At 40.6% G+C, this 17,414-nt stretch overlaps 4 protein-coding genes across 8 annotated transcripts; 1 reads left to right on the forward strand and 3 right to left on the reverse strand.

Annotated features, from left to right (window-relative positions):
• Positions 1–258: 258 nt before the first annotated feature.
• LOC111463930 (protein FANTASTIC FOUR 1-like) lies at positions 259–1,652 on the reverse strand. Its single transcript, XM_023107899.1, has one exon. The coding sequence runs from the start codon at positions 1,123–1,125 to the stop codon at positions 409–411; it is 717 nt and encodes a 238-aa protein (XP_022963667.1). The 5' UTR covers positions 1,126–1,652; the 3' UTR covers positions 259–408.
• A 2,162-nt stretch (positions 1,653–3,814) lies between these two features.
• On the reverse strand, positions 3,815–10,231 carry LOC111463927 (probable transmembrane GTPase FZO-like, chloroplastic). Of its 2 annotated transcripts, none has more exons than XM_023107897.1 (11): positions 9,588–10,231; positions 8,941–9,494; positions 8,633–8,701; positions 7,553–7,750; positions 6,997–7,128; positions 6,676–6,762; positions 6,135–6,566; positions 5,863–6,030; positions 5,431–5,661; positions 5,050–5,165; positions 3,815–4,307 (listed from the first exon to the last, which is right to left on the reverse strand). In XM_023107897.1, the coding sequence occupies exons 1-11, from the start codon at positions 10,081–10,083 to the stop codon at positions 4,025–4,027; spliced, it is 2,766 nt and encodes a 921-aa protein (XP_022963665.1). In that variant the 5' UTR covers positions 10,084–10,231; the 3' UTR covers positions 3,815–4,024. The 2 variants fall into 2 exon arrangements, with proteins under 2 accessions (XP_022963665.1, XP_022963666.1); XM_023107898.1 differs by having other exon boundaries at positions 8,941–9,472; positions 9,588–9,679.
• A 1,069-nt stretch (positions 10,232–11,300) lies between these two features.
• On the forward strand, positions 11,301–14,241 carry LOC111463808. Its single transcript, XM_023107725.1, has 5 exons — positions 11,301–11,454; positions 12,791–13,157; positions 13,246–13,329; positions 13,411–13,482; positions 13,893–14,241. The coding sequence occupies exons 2-5, from the start codon at positions 12,855–12,857 to the stop codon at positions 14,088–14,090; spliced, it is 657 nt and encodes a 218-aa protein (XP_022963493.1). The 5' UTR covers positions 11,301–11,454; positions 12,791–12,854; the 3' UTR covers positions 14,091–14,241.
• Positions 14,242–14,397: 156 nt separating this feature from the next.
• LOC111463807 lies at positions 14,398–17,061 on the reverse strand. 4 transcript variants are annotated; one of them, XM_023107721.1, is made up of 7 exons: positions 16,971–17,061; positions 16,776–16,901; positions 16,562–16,684; positions 15,693–15,899; positions 15,451–15,615; positions 14,674–14,887; positions 14,398–14,631 (listed from the first exon to the last, which is right to left on the reverse strand). In XM_023107721.1, exons 1-7 carry the CDS (start codon positions 17,016–17,018, stop codon positions 14,603–14,605), a joined length of 912 nt encoding a protein of 303 aa, XP_022963489.1. In that variant the 5' UTR covers positions 17,019–17,061; the 3' UTR covers positions 14,398–14,602. The 4 variants fall into 4 exon arrangements, with proteins under 4 accessions (XP_022963489.1, XP_022963488.1, XP_022963491.1 ...); XM_023107720.1 differs by having other exon boundaries at positions 14,398–14,887; XM_023107723.1 differs by having other exon boundaries at positions 14,398–14,887; positions 16,776–16,913; positions 16,971–17,025.
• Between the last annotated feature and the right edge of the window lie 353 nt (positions 17,062–17,414).

Raw genomic sequence — 17,414 nt, forward strand, 5'->3', positions numbered from 1 at the left:
TTATCAGGCCATTTTGGAGTCAAATTCCATAGAGATTAACACCAGAACTTTTTTCCTAACCTGAAAATATTTGCTAAAACCACCGATATGACACGCGGTAAAATATATAAATATTTGCCTATAATAAAAGATCAAATATGAAATATATATATATATAGGGTAAACTATAATTCAAGACTAAATATCTTTAACAAAATTGAATGATTATAAGTACCTCATTCTATAGAACAACGCGAACGTTTTGTAGTAATATTTTACCGAGTGTCTTATAATCTCATCTCGATTGGCATAAGATTCAAGATACAATGGAAGTGGAAAGGATTTTTTTTTTCTAACATAAATGGGGTAATAATTTACATAATAATCATAATTAGAGGTCTTAATTAAGAGTATGGATGAAATCTTGAACTAAGTAGAAACCCATAGTGGCTCCCAATGGAGCACCTCTTTGCTTTGGCGACTGCCTTGTTTGCTGCAGCTGCTGCTGCTGCTGCAACTGCGCGGCCTTCCAAATTCTTCCATTCCCATTTCTTCAGCTTCACCATCTTCTTCGCCCCTCTTTTCACTGTGTTTCACCATATGAAGTTTAAGCCTGCCATGGCTACGTTCTGCATGGAAGTAGCTACTGCCAGAACCTGAGTTTACCTCGGCTCTCAACACCAGCCGCCCGTCTTCTCTGTAGGACTTCATTCTGATGCCTGTGGAGCCACTTATTGATGTCAATGGAGGTGGATATCTAGTGTCCTTTCTAATCGCTTTCTCGTGCACCCATGTTGAGTATCCGACCTTGGGACGAGAATTCTCCGCTTCCAATCTTAATAATGTGACGTCCTTCTCGCCCATGTCGCTCCCGCTCTCGCTGCCTAAGCTTTCCGTGCACATTTCTAAGCTTTTCTTGCTCAGCTTTGTGGATGAGTGCTTTACTAGAGGATGGACGTACACCTTGTCTTCTTGATTCCCATTGGAGAGAGCTTCAAGGAAACTCCACCCACCATGTCTTGCATTTTCTTCTGCTTCATCCGGGGAGCTCCTGCTGGGGTAGCTTGGCTTCTGAGGAAACAAATGGAGACTCAAAACATGAGACTCAACACAGGACTGCAGGCCTCGACCGACGCTGGTAAACATTTCGCTATATCCTTAAACAAGATCTCAATGGGTAGGCAAAACGAGCAAACACAAAAACAGGGACGTGTCAAGTTAAGCCCACCCCTAGCAGATATTGTCCTGAGGATTGAAAACTAGAAATGGGTGGCTTAGAGAGAGGGAAGAGAGCAAGGGAGAGATAAGGGAACATGCAGGAGTGGAGAAGAACAGCAAGGAAATGATAGAAATTTATAGTTGAGAAGAAGCCTAAGGTTTGAGAAGGCGTGTAGGGCCAACACTACAAAAGCTGAGAGACAACTTCATGCCCACAAAACATGTACAAGTCACAATCTTGAAGAAATAATGGACAAACGTGTGACTATGAAACTAAACCCACAATGTAACTGAAGTTTGGTGGCCACAGCATATATCAGCTAAGATAATCAGCCCTTTCCCTTATCGTTCCTAGTTAACCCGTTGTTAGGAGAGGGGATCTTTATAGTTACCAAAAACGAAAACAAAATGCAAACCAAAAGCTGTTCCTTTCAAAAGGAAAACCAAACAAACCTATGGAAACAAAGGCTGGACGGTAACCGTCCAAGCCCACCATTAGCAGATATTGTCCGTTTTAACCCCGTTATGTAACGCATCTACTAGGGAGAGATATCCACATCCTTGTAAGGAATGTTTCGTTCCTCTCTCCAACCGATGTGGGATCTCATAATCCACCTTTCTTGAAGGCCCAGCATCCTCGCTGGCACACCACTGGTGCCTAGCTCTGATACCATTTGTAAAAACTCAAACCCACTGCTAGCAAATATTGTCTGCTTTAGGCCGTTATGTATCACTGTCAGTCTCACGGTTTGAAAACGTGTCTACTAGGGAGGGATTTCCACACCCTTGTAAAGAATGTTTCATTCCTCTCTCCACCCAATGTGGGATCTCATAATCCACCCTCCTTGGAGTCCCAACATCCTCGCTAGCACACTGCTCGGTGCCTAGTTCTTATAACATTTGTAACAGCCCAAGTCCACCGCCAGCAGATATTGTCCGCTTTAGCCCATTACGCATCGCGTCAGTCTCACGGTTTTAAAATGCGTCTACTAGGGAGAGATTTCCACACCCGTGTAAGGAATGCTTCGTTCTCCTCTCCAACCGATGGGGATCTCATAATGGCTTTAGAATCTGAGGGCACGACATTTCTTCCCCCTTTTAGTATTTTTTGAAGTGTGAAACCCAGCTGGGAAATCACTATCCTCCCACGCAGTCCAAAGTAAACTTCATCACTGAGTTATCTAAATTAAAGTTTCTGACGAAGGACTGTGCTTTCAATGGCCATCTCTCTCAGTCTCTCAGCCTATGATGAACAGAACATTTTCAACCGACCAAATAGGCAAGTTGAGCAGCCACCGGCGAAATACAGTACCTTTAAATTAACTAGTAGGATAAGTGGCCAGTACTCAAATTCTTCTTTTCATCTCAATTGTACTCCTTAAGCCCCACCACTATATTATTAAAGAAAGCAACAACAGCTAATATATCACTCTCTGACAGCTTTTCAACGTTTAATAACATGGGTAGTGTATGTTCTAGGACCACAGTTCATTCTATGGAAGATGATTCTTTCTTCCCAGAAAACACTAAGCCAACAGTTCATTGATTTAAGTTCATGAAAACAAGTTCTAATTAAGAATGAGCCAGCGGCCATTTTGGATATTACATGCATGAATCATTAGTACAACAATGGAGAGAAAGAAAGGCAAACTGAGCTGTTTCACAAGAACATACAAAGCATTGTCACTATTGAAAATGGGAGGAACGTGAAGAACCAAAAGAGAGGAAAGAAACTAACCTTTCTGAACAGAAGAGTTTTGGAAATGGAATCTTCTGATATTGGACTTCGAATCCGTCTCTTCTCGCATGTGATTCGTCATTTATGTTTTGTCGCCTGTTCATAGTTAGCCAATGCAAACCCTGCATATCAACTAAAAAGAGTCACCTAAAGGCAAAGAGCATCTGGCCCCCAAACCATCAAGACCGTCCAACTTGCTTGCTTTTATTTCAGTGTAAGGGCCCAAACCCACCGCTAGCAGACATTGTCCTCTTTGGACTTTCCCTTTTGGGTTTCCCCTAAAGTTTTTAAAATGTGTCTGCTAAGGAGAGGTTTTCACACTTTTATAAAGAGTGTTTCATTCTCCACCCCAACTGATATAGGCTAAGAAGAGGTTTTCACACTTTTATAAAGAGTGTTTCGTTCTCCTCCCCAACTGATATAGACGTTCAGACTGACCAACCTCACTCAATAAGAAGCCCTCCAGACACATGAAGGGTAACTTTCAGACATCATTGTCTAGCTTTGTCACCCAAATGATAAAGAAGGGTGAAGAAGCATTCAAGCCTATGAATATTTGTCTTGTATTAACTGTATATTTATTTACCATAAAATCTTCAACGGATCTAAAGGAATCAAACCAAAAAGGTGAAGGAATCAAACCAAAAAAGTTGGTCCCTCCACTTTTCTCCCAGAAGTTTTGAGCCAAACAGAAATAAGTAAATAACATTCCAACATATGAGGTAGGCGTGTTTTCCTACAAGACTTTCCTTCGGGGAAGTTCAGGAAAGACAAGACAGTTCTGTATAGAATCCATAACAGATCATTTGATTGCGTTCCTGCTTGCATTGTGTGATGATTTGTGATACTAACGCTTCAAAAATTCCATCAAGACAAGACTTATCACCAGATATCAGGCACCGTTGTACCAGGCACAGCTCAAATCCTGCTGTCTGTAGTTATTAAAGAAATGTTCAGCTCTTTTTGAGCTGTGGACATTGCCCAACAAGGAATCCAGAAAAGATGGATCAGGGATATGAACATTATACTGTGACGTCGTTACATTTAACATATGCGACTGAGGAAACCTTTTAGATATGGCTTGTTTAGTCATGATACATGAAGATTTTGAATATCATTTTGTAGTTTTTGTAATCTTTTTCCAACATTGGACAATTCATCTTGAATCTCCAATAGTTTGTCTAACCTATTTTGTGCTTGATCTCGATACGGCTTGCTTATGGTCCTCACAAACGCTTCCAAATTTCGAACTGCTTCATTGAGATCCTCCTGCATAGCAGCTTCGAGCTCTCGAGAAAATCCATCTGCCGTTCTTTTTACCTTACTAATCAACTGTTGCCTACGAATTGGAAAGTTCGAAATTGCCCAAAATCTATCGAAGAGAAAAAATACCTCATCAGAACTCAGAAGTTACAACAAACTCATAGTTAAATACGTTGCAAAAGATGCATCAAAATTGTTAAAAGTGAATATCGGGTAAGCTCTACCGCACCTAAGTTACAGTTTGAGTACACACAAAAATGTAGGGCCTACCCATACCATGGAGACTTCCATGGAGGTATCCAGATATGGCATTTAGAAGCTTAGTCCTGAAGATGTTGACCATGATAAAATTATAGAACAGTAGTTGTTGGTCTTTGGGTACAGAAAGGAATGAGTCTTAGGTTGGGATCGAATTTTGGGATAATATTCTAATTCTCTTGTATAAATCCATTGACTTCGTTTATGCCCTTATGTAGTAAAGAAAGCAAGTGAGGCGGGCTAAGCTTCCATTCGAAGTAAGGTAAGAGGATTCGATCTTGCACCATCTTCAACTCTTTTCAGGATCCAGTGTTTTTCGAGAAAAGGTCCGATCCATTAATATCATGATTGGGTCGCCCAGGCCAGATCTAGAGTGAAATATCATGATCGGGTCAACCAGGCCAGATCTAGATTGAATAGAAAATCGAACATCACTATCAATTACTTGATTTGGAGGTCATGAACTAAAGTCGAACGGATTTGGTATTATGGAAAGGAAATTTGGGACGAGCTGGTTTGACAAAAAAGAGAAAATATGAAAACTAAAAGAACAAAAGAATAGGGTAAAAAGGTTAAAGGAAGATGAACATTACCCGCCAGCAGAACAAAGGACAAGAGCAAGAAGATCTTCTGTTGTGGTGGGAAGAACTGAAGTCAGAAGCGAAGCAGAAAAACCAGCTGCCCCAAGTCCACCAAAAGTTCCCAAAAACTGAAGTTGGAAAAAGCATATTAAAGATCAGATGCCATGTGGTTTGATGATAAAGCTTTTCAGTTATAACTACACATCACCGAATGTTCCCGACTCGTGGAAAAAAGAAGGAACTTTAGGCCGGCGATGAATCATAAACTTCATCTCACTATAATGTAGTGAAAAAGCAATCCACAGATAGCCATTCATTTTCCATTTAAAAATAAAAAATAAAAAGTTCTTAATATCGAAAAATGACCAGCAAGGCTTAGGAAGAAGCTCTCACCGCTTCACGAATTTCTTGGTTAAACAGTTTGGAAGCAGCACTCGGACTAAAATTCTTAATTACTTTCAGGCTTAGATCATCTACTTTTTTCAGCAACTCATAGGTTTCAGAAGGCATCTCAGTAGTCGGAAAAACGATCGATGGCCATAGTTTCTCCAAGGATTCCTGGTACATTCTTCCTTCCTGAGCATTGCCTGATTGCAGCCAGGATTCATAGTCTTGAAGAAGTTTCTAGAAGCCACATAAATTATCAAAAAAAAACTTATGGGGTCATGATATAACAAGAAAACTGAATGGAAGGATCAACAACGCTTTAGGAGAACTCTTTAGACATGAACAATTGGAGATTCAAACTGTACCCTGAAGCTAAGACGAATTAAAGACGAATCAACTACCAAAGCAAAGACGAATTAAAGATGCTGAAAATGTTACTTGTGCATCGGATAGTGCTAGCGAAATGATGTCATTTGGAATCTTCAAGGTAGCTGATGCAGTGGAAGACTTTTCCCCTTTCAAGACATAATATGCAGCAATATCAACATTTGATAATTGTAGTGTGGATTCTGTGAGCTTCATAATACGTGATTGGGTAGAATCAATCTGCATTTTTACATAGATCCACGGGACGGTAAATAAAGATAGAAAACACTTGCATTTCTACCTAAAGAATAATTGAAAAGTAGAGTGTGTAGGTATATATATACCAGTGAAAAAGCTTGTCTTCTCCAAGTGATACTTTCGTTTTCCATCTTTGTTCCGTAATTTTTTACGCCATGAACTAATTCATTTAAAGACGCCAAATCCTGTTTGGCTAACCGCATGTCTTGTCTCACGAGAGTTTCGGCTGCAGAAAGTAGCCGTTCTGCGATTGAAACAGGTGTTTGAAGTTTAAGCTTCATTCTTTCCATTCCATTACTTGTTGATCCATCTAAGAAGCTGTACAAGAAATTTTCTAGTTCGTGGAAGCTACTGCTTCTCGAATAAGAATTAGAAAGCGATAAGGCTTCGCCACTCTCCAGAGAAGCAGAAAGTTTTTCTTCCAGAGCAGATCGTGCAGATACTGGAAATACACAGACGTGTTCAGCATTCAACAGTTTTGCTGCATTTTCCTTGACAAAGGATAGGGCTTCCTCCAGCTGCAACCAAGCAACAAAAATTGCAAGGATAAAGCAAAGCTCAGAATGCCTCTAATGATTATATACTTTACAGAAGTACACAAGAAAAAAAATATATTATAAAATAAACCTCGTGGCTGTTCTGATAAAGATCAGATTTATTCAACACGAATACCACTTTCTTCTTCCATTGCTGTGTGTAACGAAGAAAATTAACCTGAAAGTAAAAACCATGGATGATTTTATTCAAATGTGTAGAAGTTCACAATATAAGACCAACCACGATTTTTTCTTGTGAAAGTATAGAAGTATAGGCTCCTCAAAATGCCTGCTCCATGATTTTCTCTCTAAGTATGAGTGAAAGGTAATAACTAAAGGGTCCTTATAGTTAACAAGGCAGGACTTAATAAGCAAGTGACAGGGATAAACAGACTACTTTAATGGTTCATGCCTCACTCTCGGTCAATGGGCGATCAGCAGAGATAACAAAAAGCAGCAAATCTGCACGAGGCACAAATTCCTCCGTTAGGCGTTGTTGCCTTTCAAGAATGACATTAGTACCAGGTGTATCAACAATGTTCATCTGCATTAAAAAGGAGTTGGAAAAACTACGATTAGACATCAAATAACACATGTTAGTATTCAAAGATACAACAATCCAAACACACACGGATATGTAGATATACATTAAATATAGTCAACACAAACGTGGCCATCCCAATGAACGGAGATAAAGTAACACTTCAGATCAGTCTAAGTTTCTTGTTAATTTCTTACAAAAACATTGTTCTGAGTAGTCTAAACTCTGTTGCTGACCACAGTAATCTTTTGTAAAACTTGTAAATTGGGTTTTGCAGAGAGAGACAAGTCAACGAAACGTTCCTTTTTCCCCCTCTCTTTTGTGCGTGTGAAAAAGACCATTCATCACAAAATGATATAATATACGAGCAACAGAAGGGAGGAGGACATCCCTTCCCAAGTCAAGAAGGGGTTATGTATAAACTCACTTCATTAAGGATGGGAGAGGGAAGATAGCATATATATTGACCATCTGGATGTCGTTCACATCGTTGCTGTTCATTAGAACTTAACTCGGAAAACCTCAAGAAAGTTATCTCATTAGTCGTAGGAACAACCCCATCTTTTAGATATCTCCTTCCAAGCAGTGCATTGATAACTGTTGACTTTCCGGAGTTAAATTCACCCTGGTCAAAAATAGAGAACATAAAGTCTTATAGACAAAGTGTACTGAAAAAAAAAAAAAAACAAAGTAGAATGTAAGATATCATTAACAAGGGAAATCGTTACTCCCTCGATTGGCTAAAGACTTAAAATAACGTTTAAAGGATGATAAATAGGAAAACAAAAAGATGGTTTGTTAAACGGATAACGTTTGTTCCCCTTGGTTGAGAAAAGGATAATGTAATTTAAAATCTGAGGTAGGGAATAGGGAGAAAAGGATAATGATCAATGCCTTGACAAAAAGAACATTTTTCAAACTACTACACAATTGAATAAGGCGGTGCAATCCCATCTCCAACTGAGACCACTCAACCGATCTCATCCACTTTCAAATTCGTGTAAAGGTTGGTAATTCTACTTTCTAATAAAGTCGTTAGTTCCACAACTCTGGGAGAGAATTCCATGATTCAAAAATGGTCTCGAGTCAAGGGAGAATGCCGCTCCTAATAGATCCCACACAAATCAAAAGCAGGCTTCTTTAGAAAGAAAAGAGTGAAAGTAGGAGCACGGCCCTTGTTCTCTTGATTGTTCAAGATAGCATTGAGCCTGCTCAATGAGAAGTCTTTGTTATTTTGAGCCTTGATAACCCAAGTCCGTGTGAATTATTAGCAGGGAAAGAGGATTCATGTTTGGCCCAAAACATCATGTAATATTGAGAAACTTTTTAGTGTAAAAGGCGAAAAGGTCATTCATTCTTTCAATAGTTGTCAAACCCAAAAGACGGGATAGGCCGGGTTACTTCTAGATTCTTTCAAATGAAAAAGAAAATGAATTTCTTTGAAATTAGGGCCAATACCAATGTATATCCTGCAACCAGAGTTTGTTGAAGTTCAGCACACAATTACCACTATAGCCAGCATAAATGGCTCATCAATTTGTGACACTGAATCATTGAGCAGCGAAACCTCCGCCATCTGCCATTTAAAAACCATCAAAGATTGAGGAAATGAAGATCATATCTAATAACTACAACGGTCAAAAATGAAGATACTTGGAATTTAGTTTGAAAATCAACTACCAAACTAAAAAAGTAGTTCTTAAAAACTTCAATTTTGTTTTTGAAATTCGGCTTAAAATTGTGTGAAAACAAGCATAATTTTCAAAAACCGAAAACAAAAACGAAATGGATATCAAACCGGGCGTAAATGATCACCAGTGGAGCAGCTTTCTGAATAATATTTATGGCTTCACGCAATACTAATTTCTCTGTAACTATGACTTGTTTTTCTCTATCTTCCAAATTAGCAAATCCAGCTACTTGTGTTGCTCCAAGAGCACCATTGGCCATGTTCAAGTTCAGCGAACCAGACGTATCGATATCGTCCTCCTTTCTTCCACTGTCTGTAAATGTGGAGTCAAATAATTTACCAACAGCATCATCGCTAATCAGCCTCAACGCTTGCAAAGAGATTACTAAGCCACTTGCACCAAATTCCAGCCATTTTAAAGCTTCATGAAACGTTGTGTTCTTTCCATATGAGGAAAACAGTATAAATATTGGTATCTTTACATTCATGAACACAGAATCTGTTGTTGTCATATCAAGCTTCTCTTCATCCAAATCATATAAAAGAAAATCAGCTCCTTCAGATTTTGATGCATTTACAGCTGAAATTGAGGATTTTACATTCCTTGCTACCAGAGGTAGATACAGGGAATCCGATGTGGAATCCAGCATGGTGTTCCTGGCCACAATAGGAGGAAGACCTGATTCAAATGAATTTAAAATCATAAAGTTCATATATTCTATGCATTGTAATCAAACTTTGTTCTGTATTTTTGAAACAGTCTAAATACAACCTTGATCGGAGAGGAGCACTCCACTGGCGTTAACGGCAGTGGCAATGTCGACACGCTCAGCTATCAACAAATAAGCTCGATCTCCGACCACCGACTTCAATTTACAGGCAGCTTCGTAGAGCTTACCGCCACCGCCTTCGCCAGAATTGAGCACCACGATCCGAACCCATTTGGACAAAGCCCTATCGATCAAATCCAACGCATCCCCACCGCCCAAAACCTCGGCTACATCCAATTGCAGCACCACACAAGGCACTTTAATCTCCGGCCGCTTGAACCCACTTGGGAAAAGAGTTTTAGGTTGTGGGTTTTCTAGGGTTTTAGGAATCAATTCGCTGGATTGAAATGGGTTCTGCGAAACGGAATTTATGCGAAAACGATGGCGTCGACGGCGGGAGGGATTAAGAACAGGAGGGCGAATTCGGAAGGAAGGAATTGATTTGAAGAAGAGAGGAGGGGAATCAATGCGGCAGACGGAGAGGAGTCTCATATCCATTAGAATTAGGTAGCGCTTTCGCCGATGACTGAAAATTAAACGGGGGATGTTCGGGACAAGATCATCTTATCCTCTTCAATTGGCGCAAGCTGTGCGCCAATTGAACAGAGCAGATTGCCTTGTGGGGATTTTCTCTTTCCTTTGATGGAAATTAATACGGCTGACTTTGATTTTGGTTGTGCTGTCAACGCTTTGTTTTTTGTTCAAACGTTTCAATTTATACTCACCATACCGTACTCATTCTTTCAATGCTGGGTTGAGTAACGCCTGTATTTCAAGGTAAATCTCGCGGTTATATTCGTCTATGAGGTGTTCTCTATAGTCACATGCTCGTTCTAAACCTCTTTTACTTGTTGTCATGTTGATAGACATTTACTATTTATTGTTGTGTTAATACGGGGTATATGACCGGTCACCAAGAACATGTCTACCCTCTAAGGGCTAAATGTCTAAAAATGCACTATATGAGTGATATGATCCCAGAGACACCAATCATACAACATGTTTCAACGAAAATGTGAAGAAAATATTGTTGAAAATATCAAAAGATATTTCAATTCATACCACATTGGAGAAGAATGAAGTTTCATGCTTTAAATTTTTGGTGGATTACAATTTAGAGTAATTGTATTTTAAGACTTTTAATTTATTCTAGGTTATAATTACATTAATTATGACAATTAAGTAGGAATGTTACAACTCTTGGAATGCCTCTAGTAGTTTTATCTTGAGGCTATATAAAGTCATGTATGTTGTATTTGTAAGAGACTGGAAAATGCAGTAAAAGTAGCATTTGTGCTCTTCTTTAGCCAATGGCTAACTTTCTTTGCAATTATATATAGTTTAGGTTACAGGTAGAATCATTTAAGCTCGACATGATCAATATTGTTTGTGGAGGGATTCGAATCTCAATCAAGCGTTCTTGTCTTGAGATATTTGATCAACAAGAATCATTCAAGCTAGACATGATCGATCTTGCTTGTGGAGTGATTCAAATCTCAAACAATATCCTTGGCTTGAGATATTCGATCAACAAGTTAATCTAAATCTTACTCCCCTTTATTCGCTTTTAGCCTATAACATTGTTTTCTTTAAAATTGTTAACTAACGTATTTTCTGAGTCATGTTTTTTAAAATATTTCTCTGAAACGTGTATCGAGGGTGAGTATACACGTACCAATTTCACACGACTAAAAGACAGTGAATACATCATTTTCTTGGTTCGTTTAACGATGAGTTAGAGAGGGTCTGATGAAAAGACAGCGTCAAGCGTGACCTACTATTGACCATCGCCATCTTCTTCTCTCCATACTCGCTTCTTCAAGGCTCTCGTCGGCTTCTGGGTCTGCTTTTGGTTCTACAGCTTAAGAGGTGCTCCATTTTTTTTTTCACCTTTTGAAGTTCTAGTACTGGTTTTAGTTGTCTTACCTTTGTCTGTCTTCTGGGGAGTTTTTGCTTTGCTAGGTTTGTTCTTGCCTTGTTCTAACTCGCTGCATGTACACTGTTGAGTTTCTGTGAAGTTGCTACCTTTAGTCTATTGATCTATTGTGATGAAATGGCGTTGTTTCGAGCTTTACAAGGGAAAAGATTGTGAGATCCCACGTCGGTTGGGGAGGAGAACGAAACACCCTTTATAAGGGTGTGGAAACCTCTCCCTAGTAGATGTGTTTTAAAAGACTCGAGGGAAAGTCTATAGAGGACAATATCTGCTAGTGGTGGTAGGCTTTGGCTGTTACAAATGGTATCAAAGCTAGACATTGGGCGATGTGCTAGCAAGAGGCTGAGCCCCAAAGGGGGTGAATTTGGTGGCGGTCTCATATCGATTGGAGAAAGGAACGAGTGCTAGCAAGGACGCTGGGTCTCGAAGGGGGTGGATTGTGAGATTCCACATTGGTTGGGGAGGATAACGGAATACCCTTTGTAAGGGGGTGGAAACCTCTCTCTAGCAGACAGGTTTTGAAAAACATTAAGGCAAAGCCAAAAAAGGACAATATCTGCGGGTGGTGGGTTTAGACTGTTACAAATGGTATCAGAGCCAGACACTAGGCAATGTGTCAGCGAGGAGTCTGAATCTCGAAGGGGGTGGACACACAAGGCAGTGTGTCAGCAAAGACGTTGGGTCTCGAAGGGGGTGAATTTGGTGGGAGTCCCACATCGATTGGAGAAAGGAACGAGTGTCAGCGAGGACGCTAGATCCCGAAAAGGGGTAGATTGTGAGATCTCATATCGGTTTGGGTGGAGAATGAAACACGCTTTACAAGGGTGTGGAAAATGTCTCCCTAGTAGACGCGTTTTAAAAACTTGGAGGGAAAGCCTGAAACAGAAAACCCAAAGAAAACAATATCTGCTAGTGGTGGGCTTAGGCTGTTACAAATGGTATCAGAGCCAGACACCGGGCGATGTGCCTGCGAGGAGGCTGAGCCCCAAAGAGGGGTAGACACAAGGCAATGTGTCAGCAATGACGCTAGACCTCGGAAGGAGTGGATTTGGTGGGGGTCCCACATCGATTGGAGAAAGAAACGAGTGTGAGCAAGGACGCTAGCCCTCGAAGGGGGGTGGATTGTGAGATCCCACATCGGTTCGGGGGAGAACGAAACACCCTTTACAAGAGTGTGGAAACATCTCCCTAGCAAATACGTTTTAAAAACCTTGAGGGAAAGCTCAAAGAGGACAATATATATAACCTGTTTGATTCTGACTTCGCTAGGAAACCGACTCATTTTTGTCAAAGAACTTCATATCCAAAGGCACAAAATCCCTCCTCCTTGCAAATGGAGCTGCCAGACCTTCCCTGCACTTCCTCAAAGAAGAGAGCAAAGAAGTTATACCCTTCTGTTACTCGACGGTCCGAACGGATTCGGAATGCCGTTACTCCATTTGGAAATGACTGCATCGAACCTGTGATTGAAGAAATAGCTTTTAGTGAGACTCAAAAAGATGATGAACCACCAGCTGAGGGGAGAAAGCATTTGGACGAGCCGAACTCGGGCGAACGGGACTTGCACGGAAAGATTGATTATGTAGTTAAACTACTCGAAACTCAAGAACGAACCATAAACGCGTTGAAAGCTAAGGTGCCAAAGCATAGGAATTGACATGATATGTTTTGAAGTTCATTTTGCTCTATGATTTTCTTTTCATTGGTTGTTCAATGTCTAGCAGAATGATGAGAATCCATTGTTGAGTGAAAGCTCATCACCAATAGATGTCAAATACAAGGGCTTGTACTTTGAATCCCAGAAAAAGGTTAGTTTCGTTATTTTCGTATTAATGAATCTCGATTCTCATTCGTATATCTATGAACAGTACCGTCTTAATGTATGTCAGGTTCAAGCCTTAATCGACGAAAACCATCAGCTTACTCGGAAGTTGGAAATAGCTCTTTGTAAAGTCGAAGCAGTACGTATGTTTGATTGCATGCTTTATACGATAGATCATTGCAATTGTTGGTTTTCAACGAGGGATTTCTAGTAAGCGTGAGTCATCAGCTCGCGTTGACTATGTCCTACCGATTGAATGGTCCGGTGAAGTGTTTGGATCGTGACGATGTGGGTGGTTTGCTACCCGCAACGTCGCGAGAAGTCCAGTTAACCTTGTCATTTAGAGGAAGGAGAAGTCGTAACAAGGTTTCTGTGGGTGAACCTGTGGAAGGATTATTGTCGATGTCTAGACATCAAACGACCCGCGAACGGGTTTACGAACTTTTTGTGTCGGGGGGAGCATTCGTGCCCCGTCCGTTGCTTAAACCAAACCAAATCAACATGATGTTTTAGTATTTGATGGGAAGTTATTTTGTTTGATTTGTGTAGTATGAGAAAGGGAATAGAAATATTTCTGAAGTGCTGGAGAAAATGAAGGATGTGATCTTAGTCTCCAATCTCACAAAAGTTACTGAATCAGCTGTCAACGCTTCTTCTCGAGCAATTCGTGATGCAATGTCTCCAGGCACGGGTCGTGACGCCGAGCGTTCTGCAGCTAAGAGAAAGAAAATAACAAAAACAAAGTGAAAAGAGCTGAAAATGTTGCATTAGTATAAACGGTCTCTCTTTCGAACACAAAAGCTCGTCCTCGTCCTCTGTTGAGCTGTTATGTATATGTTTTTAAGACCGACTGATCTTGTTTTTCCAGTTATGACATGTTTCGGAGGTTGTTCAAACGTTATCGCCGTTCGCCCCTAAATGTATAAGTAGTATAAAACAGGTTCCATATGCTACACAACAAACGACAATCAGCTATCGACTCAGCTCATGAATCGTGCGTTTGTTGGAAGCTTCTAGCATGGAACCTGGTTTGATAGTAGACGAATACGACAGTGTAGAAAATGCTATGACCATAGATTTATTTCTGAACTAAATGCAGTGAAGATTGAGTTAACTGGGTTACAGTATTGTGAACGAGAAGCAACCAATGTTCGAGCCTGCGTTTTCTGGTCCGGAATCACCTCTACTCTTGGCGGAGTTCATCAAGAGAGGTAGAAACGCTAAAACGATCAGCTCTAGATGTTTGAGTAATTTCTTTGTCAATAGTCACATTGTCCCTGTCCCTGTCTTTGTCCTTGTCCCTGTCCTTCAGCTCGTCCCTGTCCTTGTCCTTGTCCTTCAGCTCCTTCGACAATGGCAGGTGGTGGTGACGAGAAGTCCAAACACATGCCGATGGCTTCGTCGTAAGATAGCGAAAGATCTTGGGATGTGAGCTGGTGATACTCCGCAAGCTGGTAAAGGCATTGATTTTCCCTTGTTAAGTTTGCATTTTCGTTTGCTAATCTTGATTTCTCAGCTAGCAGTGCCTCCATTTGAAGCCTAACCTGATTTATCACCAAATAGACAGTTAGGAATCACGACTCTCCATAATGGTATAATATTGTCACTTTGAGCATAAGCTCTCGTGACTTTGTTTTAGGCTTCCCCAAAGGACCTCATACTAACGGAGATATATTTATTACTTATAAACTCATGATCATTCCCTAAACTAGCCAATGTGGGACTCCCTCCCAACAATCTTCTCCTCAAACAAAGTACACTATAGAGCCTCCCCTGAGGCCTATGGAGCCCTCGATCAGCCTCCCCTTAATCGAGACTCAACTCTTTCTTTGGAGTCCTCGAACAAAGTACACCTCTTGTTCGAAACTTAAGTCACTTTTGGTTACATCTTCAAGGCTCACAACTTTTTTGTTCGACATTTGAGGATTCTATTGACATAGCTAAGTTAAGGGTATGGCTCTGGTACTATGTTTGGAATCACGACTCTCCACAATGGTATAATATTGTCTACTTTGGGTATAAGCGGGACTTCCTCTCATCAACATAGACTACACATAAACAAAAGTGGGAAGGAAGAACAAATAATCATCATAAGAATAGTACGAACCAGATCATCTTCTTCCGGTTTGACCCCGGTGGAAACACCGTTTCGAAGTCTCCTATTCTCTTCATCAAGTATGGCGCATCGTTCTTGCATAAAACATATATTGGATTTTAATGATTTTAATTCTCTTGCTAGAGATGATGTTTTTGTTGCCATTGCAACTGCAAGCTGGAGAAACGCAGGCCAAAAGGTTAATATTGCATAAGAACTTGTTCAAATACAGATGACAGAGGTAAGGAACCAACATGTTTAGCCTTTTTAAGGTTGTCTGTTGGGTTTTGCCGGTTTTCTTTCTCTAAATTAACCTCTGAATCTTCTGAGCAATGAGTATCATCATATTTTCTCTTTGTTGCTTGCTTGAGCTCCACCAACTCATGCTCAACCTCGGAGTTCTTGAGGTTGCTTTGGAAGATCTCCGTCAAGGTTGGTGCTTGAACCAGATCCTTAGCGCCCTGGAATCAGCCCTCGAAATCAAATCTTGGTTTTGTGGGGCTAGGAATCACGACTCTGCACAATAGTGTGATATTGTCCACTTTGAGCATAAGCTCCCGTGGCTTTACTTTGGACTCCCCCAAAAGGCCTCATACCAATGAAGGTGTATTCTTTACTTATAAACCTATGATCATTCCCTAAATTATTCAACGCAGGATTTCCTCCCAACCATCCTCTCCTCGAACAAAGTACACTATAGAGCCTCTCCTGAGGCCTATGAAGCCCTCGAACAGCCTCTCCCCTTAATCGAGGCTCGACTCCTTCTCTGGAGTCCTTGAACAAAGTACACCCTTTGTTCGATATTCAAGTCACTTTTGACTACGCCTTTGAGGCTCACAACTTCTTTGTTCCACATTTGAGAATTCTATTGACATGGTAAGTTAAGGGCATGGCTCTAATACCATGTTAGGAATCACGACTCTCCACAGTAGTATCATATTGTCCACTTTGAGCATAGGCTCTCATGGCATTGCTTTGGGCGGCCAAAAGGCCTCGTACAAGTGGAGATGTATCTCCTACTTGTAAACTTACGATCATTCCCTAAATTAGCCCATGTGAGACTCCCTCCCAACAATTCGCAGTACAGAATACAAAAAACGGAAGAGTGGAGAGTGGCGTTTACCTGCAAGGCGTTATCCAAATTGTTGGAAAGCTGAGACAGAGTATAGCCAACAGAGTCGAATCCTCTCATCAAAAGCAAAGAATCTTCCTTCAATCTCTTTGCCCTATCCGATTTGTTCGTGTTCTATCCCCACAAACCCATGAATTTTCAAGCTCCATTGACATGGAAAAACGCTTAGCTCGAAAACGAAGAACTCGAAGAGAAAAGCACTCACAAGATTTGAAGATTTGGCATTTCGTTGCTCAAGGAGCGAGTCGACCCGACCTAGAAGGGAGCTCCAGAAACGCTGGTCGGAATCAGGGCTGGACAATGGGGGCGAACCCATGAAGCTGGTCGGTCCCTAAGAAATCAGCTGAAAATACATCAGAAAATGAAAATCCGACACGACAAGGGTGTCCAGTAAACGAACCTGGTTGGGATGTGAAGATGATGATGGAGACTCCACAGACGGTTCCATGAGGTAGAGGAAGAAGGTTGCAACGGCTAGTCTTCAGGGAAATGAAGATTTAGAAGTAAATTCAAACTCAAACGGGTGGGCACAGCTCACTTGGTAATATGAAACCAATTGGATAAGACGAATTTAATAATAGTTGTTCTTTGACTTTTTCATAGCTTACCATCTTCTCTCTTTAACTAATGTGCCTAATTCAACTTAAATTAACTCATTTATGCAAACAATAATACTAACGTGTGACGGATGAATTAGATCAAATTGAAGATGGTTCGAGTCTGAACATAGCTCACAATCTAATCTTCTATTTTTGAGTTGGGTTATCGAGGCGTTTTGTTACTTATTCTCAATACATGGTCCCACTCGTAACTAAAATCCTAAATTTTTAAGGCTCAAATTTCA

The sequence above is a fragment of the Cucurbita moschata genome, unplaced genomic scaffold (assembly GCF_002738365.1).
Source record: "Cucurbita moschata cultivar Rifu unplaced genomic scaffold, Cmos_1.0 Cmo_Scf00029, whole genome shotgun sequence".
Lineage (NCBI taxonomy): Eukaryota > Viridiplantae > Streptophyta > Magnoliopsida > Cucurbitales > Cucurbitaceae > Cucurbita > Cucurbita moschata.